The 14,928-nt window shown below is 42.9% G+C and overlaps 1 protein-coding gene across 2 annotated transcripts in view; it reads left to right on the plus strand.

The window, feature by feature from the left end:
* Positions 1-3,232: 3,232 nt before the first annotated feature.
* The window catches only part of LOC131240164 (uncharacterized), a 41,844-nt gene continuing 30,148 nt past the window's right edge, over positions 3,233-14,928 (plus strand). For both annotated transcript variants that reach the window (XM_058238241.1, XM_058238240.1), the window contains exons 1-3: positions 3,233-3,635; positions 5,177-5,239; positions 5,322-5,417. In XM_058238241.1, coding sequence (XP_058094224.1) covers positions 3,288-3,635; positions 5,177-5,239; positions 5,322-5,417 — 507 coding nt within the window. In that variant the 5' untranslated portion in view covers positions 3,233-3,287. The remainder of the gene's footprint in view (positions 3,636-5,176; positions 5,240-5,321; positions 5,418-14,928) is intronic.

The following is a 14,928-nucleotide window of genomic DNA, read 5'->3' on the forward strand; positions in this document are numbered from 1 at the left end:
TTGGGTTTTTCTAATTTTATGTGGTGATCCAAACCGTTGATATGATAGATATCACCATTGATGGCTCTAAGATTGGAAAATGTTAGCCATCAAATATATGGCCTTTTCCAACTTGAACTGTGTTGTTGCTGTATCTCTCAATCAGTCTTCTGTCTTCTGGTCACGGATTAGAGGTGTAGGTTTTTCCTACGAGATATTTTAATGTGTGGGCCATCTACAGTGGGGCACATCATATAAGTTCCTTAGATTGCTAATCCAGGGGCCCCGCTTTTGCAAATGAAAGCCTGAGCCATTCGATAATGACAGATCAAACACACTTCATGGACCCTTAGATTACCCACAACTTGCACTTGCCAGTGACTTGTACACGGCATCCGAGCCATCGAAAAGGTTGTCCCCACCTTGGAGATTGTTTGGTGCAAAAAATCAGGCTAATCCATTCATCTGGTGAGCATTGTCCTTAAAAAAATAAAAATAGACGGCCAATGGATTTACTCACACACTATTTCCAATTATGTGGTCCACCTGAATCATGGGTGGGGCTGATTTTTGGGCCCTGAGCCTAACATGGGGTGACTCACTTGGTGGTCGGGGTGGATTTCGCTTAAACATTGCAGTGGAGCCCAGTCGAGCTATGGTGGATTTTGCATAAACATCTGAGTGGAGCCCAGTCGAGCTGCGGACCCCTTTGCTCCCGTCAGCCAAACGTACTGGAAAGTGATTTCTATACTAAGCAGGCAGCTTTTTAGTAAAATTTCCAGAAGCGAAACCCAACAACTCTTCACATTTGACTCAAAAATGTCCTAATATCGATCGCTGGAACCTCTCAATCCAGTAAACCTTTTGGGAATGCTCCATCAACAGTGGGACTCAAAAGATCAATGGTCAAGATTACCAAATTACGGACCACACTAGTCAGGATTGAAAACGAGTGTATACCTATAGCATGAGGCACTATGCAGTGCTCAACCTGCGTATACCTATGGTGAACCCAGGTTTTCAGTTTGTCCCATTCGAGCTTCAGTGATCCAAACGGTTGATATTACGGGCCCCACTGATTGATGCCCCCTGCACCAAAAGTATCCCATATGAAAAACTCCTAACCCCACTGGGAGCAGATAGACTACTCAGCTGAAAAAAGGCCAAAGAGCTGATGTCTATGATTCTTGGAGATTTTTCAGGGCATCCCTGGTCAGCCAATAGTGTGAACGGTCTGGATCACTGAACCGTGGCACCAAATGTCTAAACTGAGTCAAGATCAGAAAACTCGTGTGTACTGTAAAATGTGGGCCACTTAATATATACGGTGGTGTCAATGTGCGGCCCTAAATCAGGCCATGAGATCATCTGGGACAAAATCAGATCAACCCACTCATTAGTTAGGCTACAGACATGCATTGATTACGACCATCTGTTTTTAACGGGGTAACTTAATTGGTGGGCCATTATGATTATGACCATCAGTTTTTAAGGGTGTAACTTAATTGGTGGGCCATCATGATCTTCGCACCATGTGATTTTTACGTTGTGACCCACGTTTTTGCATAGCTAGGATGTTCTATAGGATAAATTACTTGAGGGTTTGTGCAGGGCATCATACCTGAATTTCAAGCCCATGCCTAGGCGCACGTTTAGTCATGTAAGCTCAAGACATCCATGGGAGATTCCACTGTGGTGCGTGTGGGGCTGTGAGTGCATGTGTAAAAATAAAAATAAAAATCAAAAGGTCAGACCTTAGGACCAGGGCCCATCTCTAGTGGGCGCCACTACATAAACATCTTGGATTGAGTTTAAAACGTTTCCAACGGTCACGGTATCAATGTGGATGGATGCATATGGATTGCCATATTCAGCCAGACATCAAACAACTCCAAGGCAGAGAAATGATAACATACCGATGTAAGTGAAAGTTCCCGCCCACGTGTCATGGGTGTAGGATTCTTAGCCGTGAAAAGATGGGCCAACAGATCACCTGGGCCGTAGAAGAAGCTGGTCCACTAATCAAGTAGGCCCACTGTAAAAAATCAATGGATAATATGTACCCTGTTTCAAGTTACGGCCGACCTCCAGTGTGGCCCAACTCCTCCTCCTCCTCTCTCTCTCTCTCTCTCTCTCCTCCACCTGTCCACACAGGCATCAGCCCCAGTCTGGCCACCCATCTGCATAGGCAATAGCCCCAGTCTGACCACCCATCCGTACAGGCAACAACCTTGGTCCGACCACCCATCTGCATAGTGACATACAGTGATACAAGTAATTAATTTTAATTGAATGGTGTCATTGATCAACCTGGGTTCATCCGGGCTGACTCGAGATCAGCCTGAGTTCGCTCAATGGTGCGGCCGACCTTGAGCTTTTGGCCCGATCCGAACCATAGCCAACTTGATCTGGCTCGGTATGTCTAATCGAGTCAGACACGATTTGGATCAGCCCAGTTAAGATCCGGTTCGGATCGAGTCAGGTGGATGGATGCATATGGATTGCCATATTCAGCCAGACATCAAACAACTCCAAGGCAGAGAAATGATAACATACCGATGTAAGTGAAAGTTCCCGCCCACGTGTCATGGGTGTAGGATTCTTAGCCGTGAAAAGATGGGCCAACAGATCACCTGGGCCGTAGAAGAAGCTGGTCCACTAATCAAGTAGGCCCACTGTAAAAAATCAATGGATAATATGTACCCTGTTTCAAGTTACGGCCGACCTCCAGAGCGTCTCGGCCTGATTTGATAGCAGGCGGCTTATGCAGTGTGGCCCATCTTTTGCTCATGTGTCCTCCACACACGAGTCCAAGACGCCGGCCCAAAGAAAGGGACAGTAGGTGCAAGTTCACGTACAGTTTCTACATCGATCCTTCCTCCCGAGTTATTTGATACCCTGACAGAGTATGATGGTTCATGCGCGTGCGAATGTACACGTGGCAAATAACGGGGAGACACTGTAGACAAAAGATTATTGGACGACCAGTACGTACCACATGTTAATCGAATTTAGATCAGACGATTTCTCATTTTAACCGTCCAATATATGTTTATCAATCGCCCATCTATAACATCTTTTCATTGTAATAATTCTCTCATAACCAATCAAAGGTGGGCCTCAATATTTGGACGGTTTATTTTTGTAATATACATTTCACAATTGGAAATTTTCAACGCATGCATATAAAGTATCGAAGTCCGCCAGAGTACCCAATCTTTCTCATACATCCGCATATTAAACGAAAGACCCATCGCCCTCCCACAGTCTTGCTGTTCGCTCCCTCAAAAAATCAGAGAGAGAGAGAGATGAAGAGAAGAAGAAATTTCAACGTCTCTATCTTCTTTCTGTTCTCTCTCACTCTCTTCTCTTTTTGTTCTTCTTCCTCTCTTGCATTCCAATCAGACGAACTTCTCCAAGACGACGATGAATTCGGTCTGGTAGGTGGGAAATCTCCTGCCGATCTCGAAGACAAGGGGCCGATCCGATCGTCTCCGATCCGGAAGCGATCTTCGTTTGACCCCGAATCGTCCTCGTCCTCCGATTCCAAGGTCCATTTCTCCCTCGATCATGCCTTTGGAGACTCAGACGGCGCAGATTTCTCCCCTGCTGGGACCTTCACCGCCCGCGTCAAGACCCTCAATCACGGTGGACAGGTCTTCCCGTCTCTCTCTCTCTCTCTCTCTCTCTCTCTCTCTCTCCATTTTTATCTGTTTTGTTGTTCTAGAACACGGCGAGTTCACTCGGCTCGGATGGGCTCCTGGTTGACTCACCTTGAATTTTTGTGTTTATTTAGTTTCTTAGTTTAATGTTATATTGTGACTTTGAGTCGACTCGATCAGTCTGGGGATTGACTCGATTCGGATTTTTGGGATTTTCTAACTGTTGGCTCTCTATGCTGGGCTCAAAATGTTCTAATTGGATTTGGTTTCATGTTCTTCATTTTGCTTTTGTTGTATTGGTGAGCAGAAATTTGCATCGATTTTCTTATTTGCAGAAATTTGCATCAATTTTCTTATTTGGTTACATAATGATGTCCTTGGATCAGTGGAGATTAGTTGGTTGGTTATTTAGGGCAAGCATACAATGATATGTGTGTAATGAGTAACGACCATTACAGTCTCTTTTTTCTTTTTTTTCTTTTTTTTTAATTGAAAAAAAGAGTCTGAAAAACCTGTATCTGCCCCACAATGGACTGTTACAGCCTTTATGGGGGGCATAACGGGCTGTTATTAAGGACTGCACTGTTGTCGTCCCAGTTGTCGTCACTGATGTCTTGGAAGTTGTCGACCCTTTTTTTCTCACCATCATCGCTGTTGTTGCCTCCTTGTATGTGTAGTTTAAAGACCAATATCCATAATATTTATGAGCAGTAAAATAGGATCCTATTGCAATGAGGTTCCGAAAATCAACAACATCCCAAACACTTGGCAGAACAGAATTCCATCCTCTGCTGAATATCCAGCCAGCCTGTGGTTTTGGGTATATCCAAATAGGGCCCCTAAATGAAATGCAGAGTGCATTTCAGATGAACATACAAACCTATTCTATTCCTTTTCTTTCCTTGATGCACTTGGAATTTTTCTGATTTTGTTGCTTTCCATAATCAAAGTCATGGTTTGCTTTTAATTTCCATGTATTGTTTTTTTTGTCTCATCTGATCTGAATTCAGAACTGTTTCCTTATCATCTTTCAGTGAAAACTAAGTACTTTTGTGCCCCGCGCCCCCCCAAAAAAAAAAAAAAAAATTTGTTTTTAAGATGATAGCAGGGATATTAGAAAGAAGCACTAATCCTTTGACTTGTTGTACACGTTGACTGTTTAAACGAAAAGGAAACTATTATTACAAATGACTGCACTGGTTTTCATAACTTAAAAAAAAAAAAAAAAAAAAAAAAAATTCTTTTCGAACTTTACTGAAATTTGCCTTTTTAGTTATGGTCTATTTATTCTGATACCTGGTTTTCACTAAATTCTTTCTTAATTTAATTTCTTATGGAATTATGGAAAATGCTGGGTGAGTGCTAATTTTTCAAAGAGCTGTTGTCAAGAGTAGGATATTTTCATTATTTGGATGGTGTCATTGCTCCTGAATTTTCTTTTAATTTCTGTTAAATTTTCTCTTCAAGAGTGTTCTGATTTCTTATTTATGATTCTATTTTGTTTCTAATGTGGTGATGATATCAAATTATGACAGACTCTAACCAAGCTTCGATTTTCAAGGGACACTTTCACAGAAACAGAAAAGGAGAAATTTGAAGTAAAATCTTCCCTTGATTGTGTTCCATTTTGTTGCTTTGTATTGCACAAAAGCTTTATAAAAATGATCTAATCTCTTGCAGATGCTATTGAAAGATGATGGTTTTTACAGGATTAGGGTACCATCTAATGTACTGAATCCTCCTGGGAAAGATTATGTTACCTCGTCAGTCAAAGCAGTGAGTTTTTTAGCAGTTCAGTTTACTTTTTCCCACTATGTTGTTGCTGTACGTATACATCATTCTGCTACAAGGGTCATCAGATTTATCTTTTTTGGTTTTCATTTGTTCGCCAGTATGCATTACAGAATTCTAAGCCACAGGAAACAAATTTTGAACTTGGTGGGAATGCCATAATATTAATATTCGGTCAACACCAACCAGAGTTCCCTTCCTTAACAGGCCCATGCTTCATTTTCTCCACTGGTTGCAGTTCTGTTAGAATAACTTTTTCGCGAGTCAACTTCTCTAACTGATTGTTGTATCAATATATCTAAATGAGGCAGTGACAAAGAAGCATAGAACACCTGAAAGATTTCCTCTTTAGAGGCTGCATTGGGAACTTGGTTGCACGTGCTTGGTACAGATTCAATATAAATTGCACATGAGAGAAACAAAATTGCCATCATTGAATAATTAAATCATAGCAAAAGCATCCTTCGCTAATCTCAATTGTATATTTGATGCTTTTTTTTGGTTGGGGGGGGGGGGGGTTTACTCGTAGTCTGTCATAATTTTCGAGATGGGTGGAGAAACATGAACTGGTTGATATTCCATTTGAAAGGGGCAATTTTGCATTGTCTAGTGGTCAGGATCGACCTATTATGACCAGAATCGACAGGTTGTGGTCATAATTACTCGTAGTATGTCATAATTTTCGAGATGGGTGGAGAAACATGAACTGGTTGATCTTCTGTTTGAAGGGGGGCAAATTTGCATTGTCTAATGGTTAGGATCGATCTATTATGACCAGAATCGATAGGTTCCTGGTTTCACCCTCTTGGGTGGGTTTGTGCCTCCCGGTGTTGGACCATTGCCAAATCTTGCTGGACGTTGAGGAGGATAATTGGGGCCCAAAACCCTTTATATTTGAGCTTTCGTGGCTTGAGTTGGAAGGTTTTTCAAACCTTATCACAGATTGGTGGGGACCCTTCATGGTAGAAGGTTTTGTGGGCTTTAAGTAAGAAGCTGAAACTGCTGGAGGGTCAAATTATCAATTGGAAAAAGGAAGTTCTTGGTAAAAGGCATGTTGAAATAGAAAAAAAATGCTAAATCAGATTCATGAGCTAGATATTAAGGCGGAGAAAATGGAACTTTCTGAGGACAATAAATGTCTTCGCGGGAAGCTTGGTAAAGATTATGCGGATTGTATAAAGGAGGAGGAAATCAAATGGAGACAAAAGATCACGGGCCACTTAGCTCAAAGAGAGGGATAAAACACTAAAATTTTCCACAATATTGCAAGTGCTTAGCTTAGATGCAATAAATTATCTAGTGTCATAGTTGAGAGAGAGATACAAGGACAAAAATGAGGTTTGCAATGCAATAGTTCGCTTCTACAACCTATTGCGTAAAGATGAGGGGTGGAAGTGGCCTACGTTGGATAATTTACATTTTAATGCTTTATCATCGGTGGAGGCGGATATGCTTGAGAAGCCCTTTTTTGAAGAAGTCAAGAAAGCTATTATGGCTGCTTTGAGAAGGGACAGCACCGGGCCCGAATGGGTTCCCTTTAGCTTTCTTCCAAACTTTTTGGGAGAATGTGAAGGGAGATGTCATGGATTTCATGGAGGAATTTTTTATCCAAGAGAGTCTTTCTAAGGAAATAGGGGCATCATATTGTGTAAATTTTGAAGGTTCAGGCATAGCAAATTTGATAGACTACCAGCCCATTAGCCTTATTGGGAGCATTACAAGATTCTTGCAAAGGTCCTAGCAATAAGGTTTCGAAAGTCGCTTTAGGGCGTTATCTCCAAGTTCCAAGGAGCCTTCATTGAAGGTAGACAAATTCTTACTGGTGCATTAATATCTCATGAGTGCATTGACACTTGCTTCAAACAAAGGGTGGGGGAAGTAGTATGTAAGTTGGATATTGAGAAAGCCTATAATCATGTCGAACAGGGCTTCTTGCATTACATGCTTGGGAGGATTGGATGCGTGGTTGTGCAGGGAGTGGGTTAAGGAGTGCATTGGCTCTACTTGGTTTTCAGTGTTGGTAAATGTGTCGCTGAAATGTTTCTTCCAAAGCTCACGCAGTTTAAGGCAAGGGGATCCACTTTCTCCTCTTCTTTTTGTTGTGGTGGCCGAGGCGTTGGGTAAAATGTTGGGACGTGGGCAAGAAGTTGGCCTTTATAGTGGTTTTTGTGTTGACAATTTAGCCCAACACGTTGCTCTTTTGTAATGCTAAAGCCGATATGGTGAAGAATTTGAGAATGGTTGCTTGTGGGGCTTGCTTCTTTGTTCAGATGCAAGGTGGGGGAATTCCCATCCACATACCTTGGATTCTGCAAAACACCTTTGGGATGTGGTTGTGGAAAGGGTGGAGAGGATGCTTGTGAGGTGGAAGAGTCTGTGTTTATCATCGGGAGGTCATATTACCCTCATTAAGGCATCTTTATCAAAATTTCTTGTGTACTTCATGTCTCTTTTTTGATGCCTGCAGTCGGTTTTGGATAAATCGACAAGTTGTGAAGAAATTTCTTTTGCCAAGGGGTGGATATGAATAAGAACTCTCATTTGCTTAACTAAGGAGAGGTGTGTAAAGGTCATGAGGAGGGAGGGGCAGGAATTAAAGACTTGGGGGTGATGAATAAGGCTTTGTTGGGTAAGCTACAAAGTTTGTTTGGTCTTATGGTGCGCCCCCGAAGATACGTTGCATTTGCTTGGTTGGTTGGTTGGAAGGAGTAGGGTGTTGACGGTGGACAACCTCCAGAAACGGGGTATGATTCTTCCAAACATTTGCTTAATGTGTATGGTGCATTTGGAATCGGTGGATCATCTCCTCATCCATTGCTCGGTTGCCTACATTTTGTGGAATAGCATCTTTGATGTAGGACAATTAACTACTTGCTCTAAAAGCTCGAATTGATAGAGCATGACGAATTAATCCCTTTATCTCATAGCCTAGGCCCCAAATCCATGGGTTAGGCCCTCGGCCAAACCCTTCTCGTGAGCCCCAAATCCATGGGCTCCGCCTCACACGAGTCACCCGCCTCTCACGGGCCCCAAATCCATAGGTTACGTGGGCCGCCCTCCCCGAGTGTGCCCCTGTATCCCACATGCCACCCTACTCGAGTCCGGTGTGAAAATGCCCCCACATTAATCACCCCTGATGAAGAGTCTCGAACACAAGACCACCCGCTCTAATACCAATTTGATGCAGGACAATTAACCATTTACTCTAAAAGCTCGAATTGATAGAGCATGGCGAATTAATCCCTTTTATCTCATAGCCCAGGCCCCAAATCTAGGGGTTAGGTCCTCGGCTGAACCCTCCTCGTGAGCCCTAAATCCATGAGTTACGTGGGCCGCCCACCCTGAGTGTGCCCCTGCATCCCACAAGCCACCCCACTTGAGTTTGATGTGAAAATGGCCCCGCATTAATCTTCTCCATGTTCGGTGCCTACTGGGCATCCTCAAGATCTATTGATCTATTTATTTTTGTCTTGGCAAGGGCTGGATGTTAGAAGGGATCTAAAAAGTGTGCGGTGTTTATGTCTTTAGGCATTTTGGGTGGAAAGAAACAGGAGATGCTTTCGAAATGTGAGGCATTTTCTAGGGTGGGTTATTTTGAGAGCAAGGGGCTTGGTTATTGAATGGGCCTCTTCTTTGGGAGGGGAAAACGTGTATTCTTTCTTTTGTATTTAGTGGGTGGCTACTTGCCTCCAGTTCCTTGTATTCTTTGTAGTACTGTGGCACCTACTTAATATATATCTTTTGTCATCTTTTTAAAATTTGATGCTTGGTAGTTTGTCTGGCAACTGCCGCTCCATGATGATACTCTGCTTGCTCACTATTTTGGGTGTGTTTGTAAAAGTTCAGCTGTGGTTAATACTTGGTGGGACCATCTTGGCATGTGAGTGGTGTTAATTTGAGCCTTTGCCATGGCTAGTTCCAATAGCCTAGTTAAAATAGGATGTCTGGGGCAGCCAATTGAAAAGCTTCTGCATATCTATTATGTAGCATTTAAAAATCAAACCCTTTAAAAAAAAAAAAAAGAAGATTAATAGTCCAGTACAAATTGCTAGGAGAAAGGCCAAGATGATGACCAAACCATCTCAATCATCTCTCTAGTACTTCTTTGATGGGGACGTCACGCGCACACGCACGCCCCCCTATGCATGTACGCAAGGAGGAGGAAGGCCCCACCATCGATCTAGATCGATGACGACATCCATGGAGGGCCTTGTAGTTAGAGGGTTATGCTATGGTTCATTGGAGTGGACCTGATCATCATGTGGATCCTACCATTGGATCTCATGATCGTGGCTCACTACCCTAAATGATCTAGGACTTTGAGTTTTGCTTATTATTGTTATTAGGAACATCATGAATGGTTTTGATTGCATTAATTAGTTATTATTTTTGTTACTTCGTCTCTAAGCAATAGTGTGCGTACATGGCGCGACTTTTGGGGTATAAGGTTTTCTTATAAATAGGCAACCCCTTGTAAGTTTTTTATTAATTGAAGATTATGAATAAAATTCTGCGTTTTCCTGCTTCTCTAACTCTCCGAGTTGTGGAAATCTAATTGGGTGCGAAACCCTCCCTTCTTCGAAGAGCTAACTACCGTGGTTCGAAGCCACACTCATCCCAAATCGCCCCCACCTCATACCTTCAATATTCATCATCTCCCACAGCCATCCCACTATCAAATCCACCCCCTTTTGCAGCCAATCCTTCCTCTACAGTAGATTTGCAGAATCAGGCCATCCAAGAGGGCTGAAACTTTAGCGAAGCACCATGCACAGACCGGACGCCCAATCAGCCTGAAACTTAGTGTGGGTGGCCCACCCCTGGCCGACCAACCCCAAGCTGTCCTTTTTTGGGTTCATGGGCCCCACACACGTGCATGCAGGATCCCACGCACGTGCGTCTGGGCCAGATTGTTGTCCATGCGTGTGGACTGTTTTCAGGTTCTCTCTCTCCTCTAATCCTCTCTTCTCTCGCCTTAAATCCCTAACCCTAACTCTAGATAATCCTAAATTCCAAGTTCTATTCCACTTTTGCAAACCCTAGGCTTTTCCAAATTGAAACATGTGATTCTCTTAGATTGGAGAATAATCATTTATAAGAGTGGATGAATCTACTCTCCTTTGAGCATTGTTTGGTCTATAATTTTTAATTGATCCAGCCCTAACATGTTTAGGCTTGGACCCTCGTAGATTCCCCTTGTTGAATGCTTGATCTTATGTGGGATGTGGAATTTTTGTGGTTATTTCTAATTAGTATGATCTAAAGCCTGAAATCTTGCATATCATGTTTAACTTTCATGTCCTTCATCAAATTTGGTATCAGAGCTTAGGTTTTTCACAGGGAATTGTATTACATGTTTAGGGTTTAGTCTACTCACGTTTATTTTGCATCAAATCGCATCATATAGGGCTGTTTAGGATCATCATTCACAACATGGACTGCTGAATTTTTAGTTGTCAGAAAATTCCCAATTTTCATGGCTGAATTTTTTGTTAACAAATTATTTGGCCAGTTATGTTGCTGGAATTTTAGTAGTGTTGTGTAGTTTCTCTCATATAGAGTCATATAGGATCATTTAGTCTCATTTAGATGCGTATAGTTGCATTAGAGGATCTTTAAGTGAGCAGTTCTATGCCCACACGTACTGGTTGTGGTTTTGGTTTTGGTTTGCACCCTACACTAAACATGGAGCAATTGCAAGAGTCCGTGAACGACCTAACCCAACAATTTGAGTCTTTGGGTGGGTGCTTGGAACAACATATTAACTAATGCTTGGATCAACTTAATGTGCGTGTTACCCAGCTAGAGACCATCATTGAGGAAGATGCCTAATCGCAAGCAGATGGTCAAGATGATAGACAAATGAATGGAGGTGGCCAAAGAAACGGTCATGGGCGCGCACTCATGCACCCACCCCACGAGGGACATCAAGATTATTATGACCTAGATGTGCAACTCCTCAAGGGAGTTAGAGTAGATGCTCCTACGTTTGATGACCACTTGGACCCTAAAGCTTTTCTAGATTGGTTGGCGAATATGGACCACTATTTTGAGTGGTATGACATGTCAGATGCTCGTCGAGTCCGATTCGCCAAGATGAAGCTTGTGGGCCAAGCAAAGAGGTTTTGGGTTACTGTTAAGCAAAAGAAAGAAATGTCGAGGAAGCCCCCAATAGTCCATTGGGGAAAAATGAAAGAAACTCTTAAGGAAAAGTACCTTCCTTTCTCTTATCACTTGAGGTTGGCTGAGGAATGGTAGTCTTTTCGACAAGATTCCATGAGTGTGGCGGAATACATTGAAAAGTTGGATGAGCACTTGACCTAGTGTGAAGTTGATGAGGATCCCGTACTCACTTTTGCTCGATTTAAGACGGGCCTCCGTTCTAACATTAGGAGAGAGTTGCTCGCCAAGGACATAAACACTTTTGAACAGTTGTATCAAGTAGTGTTGGAGGTTGAGCAATACCTCCAAGCATCTGTGGGAAGGCGGTTTGAGTTTCGCGATTCTAGCGCTAAGGCCAACCCTTCTGGGGCTAAGCCTAACACTGGATACCAAAACAAACCTTCCAGTAGTTCACAACCCAGGCCCAAGGATGACAAGGGTAAAGGAGTTGTCGGGTCTAGCTCATGCAGAAATGATGCAAGTAGATGTTTTAGCTGTCAAGGGTTTGGTCACTTTGCCCACCGGTGCGGCACGAAAGAGGACACCAAGGTGCTCTTTATTGATGGGCAAGTAGAAGTACTGCCCTCAAAAAGCGACAATGAGGAGGAAGAGTATGAGCCAGCAAAGACCCCTACTGATGAGGAAGAGGGAGCGCAAGAGTCTGCGACCTTGGCAGTAGTGCATTACGCCTTTGCCCAAGCAAAGAATACCAACGATTGACGCCGCAACACGATCTTCTATACTTATGTAAAGTGTGGTGATAAGAGTTGCAAGTTGATCGTGGACAGTGGTAGTTATGCCAATGTGGCATCAACTGGCACTGTGAGCCGTTTGGGCTTGAAGCTCGAAGCCCATCCTCAACCCTATAGAGTGTCTTGGGTTGATGAGACTTCCATTCCAGTCTCACACCATTGTCTTGTTCCTATTCAGTTTGGTTCATATAAAGACACTTTGGTGATGTTATTCCTATTCAGTTTGGCTCATAAATCTAGGAAGCCTATTGATCTTGTCACCATATTTGGTCGTTCAAATGTGTGTACATTCTGGTTTGAGGGCAAGAAAGTCAAGCTAAATCTACTTTCACCCAGGAACACAATTGAAAAGGAGTCCACTACAAATAATGGTGTGAGCGGCTTGAAGGAATTGAAGGAGTCGAAGTCCAAGTCTAAGCCTTTCCATATTCTAAATGCCAAAGACTTTGATCGAGAGACCGAGTTAGACTCAATGGTGTACACCCTTGTGGTTAGGGAGAGTGCAGGCTAGTGTAGAGTTACTCACTGAGGCCATTTCGGTAGTGAATGAGTTCCGTGATGTCTTTCCTGAGGATCTGCCGAATGAGCTTCCCCCTATGAGGGATATAAAGCATGCCATTGATTTAGTCTATATGACGACTCTACCAAACTTCCCTCATTACAGAATGAACCCAAAGGAACATGCATAGTTGAAAAATAGATTGATGAGCTCTTAGAAAATGGTTTCATTCGAGAGAGCATGAGCCCGTGTGCCGTGCCCGCCCTTCTTACACCTAAGAAAGATGGCACATGGAGGATGTGTGTTGATAGTAGGGCCATCAACAAAATCACACTCAAGTATCGGTTTCCCATACCATGTCTTGATGACATGTTGGATATGATGGCCAATGCTATTATCTTCTCCAAAATTGACCTCAAAAGTGGTTGTCACCAAATTCGTGTATGCCCTGGTGATGAGTGGAAGACGGCCTTCAAAATGAAGGATGAGCTATACGAGTGGCTAGTCATGCCTTTGGGGCTGACTAATGCCCCAAGTACTTTCATGCGTACGATGACCCAAGTGTTGAGGCCCTTTATGGGAAAGTTCCTGGTCGTCTACTTTGATGATATCCTGATTTATAGCATGACCAATGAACAACACCTCAACCATTCGAGGCAAGTTTGTGGGATCCTTAGATCTGAGAAATTGTACGCCAACCTAAAGAAGTGTGTGTTTATGTCTAGTTGTATTATTTTCTTAGGTTTTGTTGTGTTAGCTGAAGGTGTGTCCAAGGTGTTCGGTATCGGTATTGGTGGGCGTAACGATGCCCCACCGATACGGATACGCCCCGTATCGGCTGATACGGGGTGTGTAACGGTGCAATTTTTATTTTATTTTTTTTGGGTAAAAAAATTATGGAAAATTTCTATTAAATCCAAAATATTCTAACCGAAGCTCCAGTCACGCGACTTCCGGATTTTTTGAAAGTTTTTGAAGTCGCATGCGACGCGTCAAGAGTCGGCATAGGAGGAGCACCTAGTTAGGAATGACACCCTATCGCCTTTTTTAGTGAGAAACTAAATGAGGTGAAGCAAAAATACTCCACTTATAACAAAGAATTCTATGTTGTAGTGCAATCACTGCGCCACTGGCGTCATTATCTATTACTGCAAGAATTTGTCTTGTTCTCAGATCACAAGGCCTTGAGATATCTAAACTCTCAAAAGAAATTAAACCTTAGGCATGCCAAGTGGGTTCGATTCCTTTAAGAGTACACTTTTGTGCTTAAGCATAAGGCCGTTGTAGAGTATAAGCCTGCCGACACGTTGACTCGTCGAGTCACGTTACTCAATTCCATGAGTGTCGAAGTCATGGGCCTCGAGCATGTCAGAGAGGACTATTCTGAGTGCCCAGATTTTGGAGTTGTGTACGCGTCGTTGTTAGAGAGTCCGTCATGAGCTAGCAGTGAGTACTTAATTTTAGACGGATATTTGTTTAGGAGTGATCGCTTGTGCATACCGCACACCTCCCTCCGCGATTTTCTTGTCTGGGAGTTACATTCAAGAGGGGTCGCGGGTCATTTTGGTCGAGACAAGACCATTGCCTTAATGGAAGATAGGTTCTATTGGCCAAGCTTTAAGCGAGACGTGGCTAAAATTATAAGGCAATGTCGTACCTATCAACTGGCAAAGTAGAAAAAACAAAATACGGGACTATACACACCTTTGCCAGTTCCATTCATCCCTTTGCAGGACATCAGTATGGACTTCGTGCTTGGGCTCCCCAAGACTATTCGGAAACACAATTCCATATTTGTTGTCATGGACTGTTTTTCTAAAATGGCCCACTTCATTCCTTGTTCTAAGACCTCTGTCGCATCTCATGTTGTTAATCTGTTCTTTAGTGACATCTTCAAACTTCACAGGTTATCAAAAACCATAGTGTCTGACCGTGACGTGCGATTCATGAGTTATTTTTAGAAGACACTATGGCATATGATGAATACTAGGCTCCAATTTTCTTCTGCCTACCACCTTAAGACCGATGGTCAGACTAAGGTGGTCAATAGGAGCCTAGGGAGTTTGCTCAGATGTTTAGTGGG

The sequence above is a fragment of the Magnolia sinica genome, chromosome 3 (assembly GCF_029962835.1).
Source record: "Magnolia sinica isolate HGM2019 chromosome 3, MsV1, whole genome shotgun sequence".
Classification (NCBI taxonomy): Eukaryota; Viridiplantae; Streptophyta; class Magnoliopsida; order Magnoliales; family Magnoliaceae; genus Magnolia; species Magnolia sinica.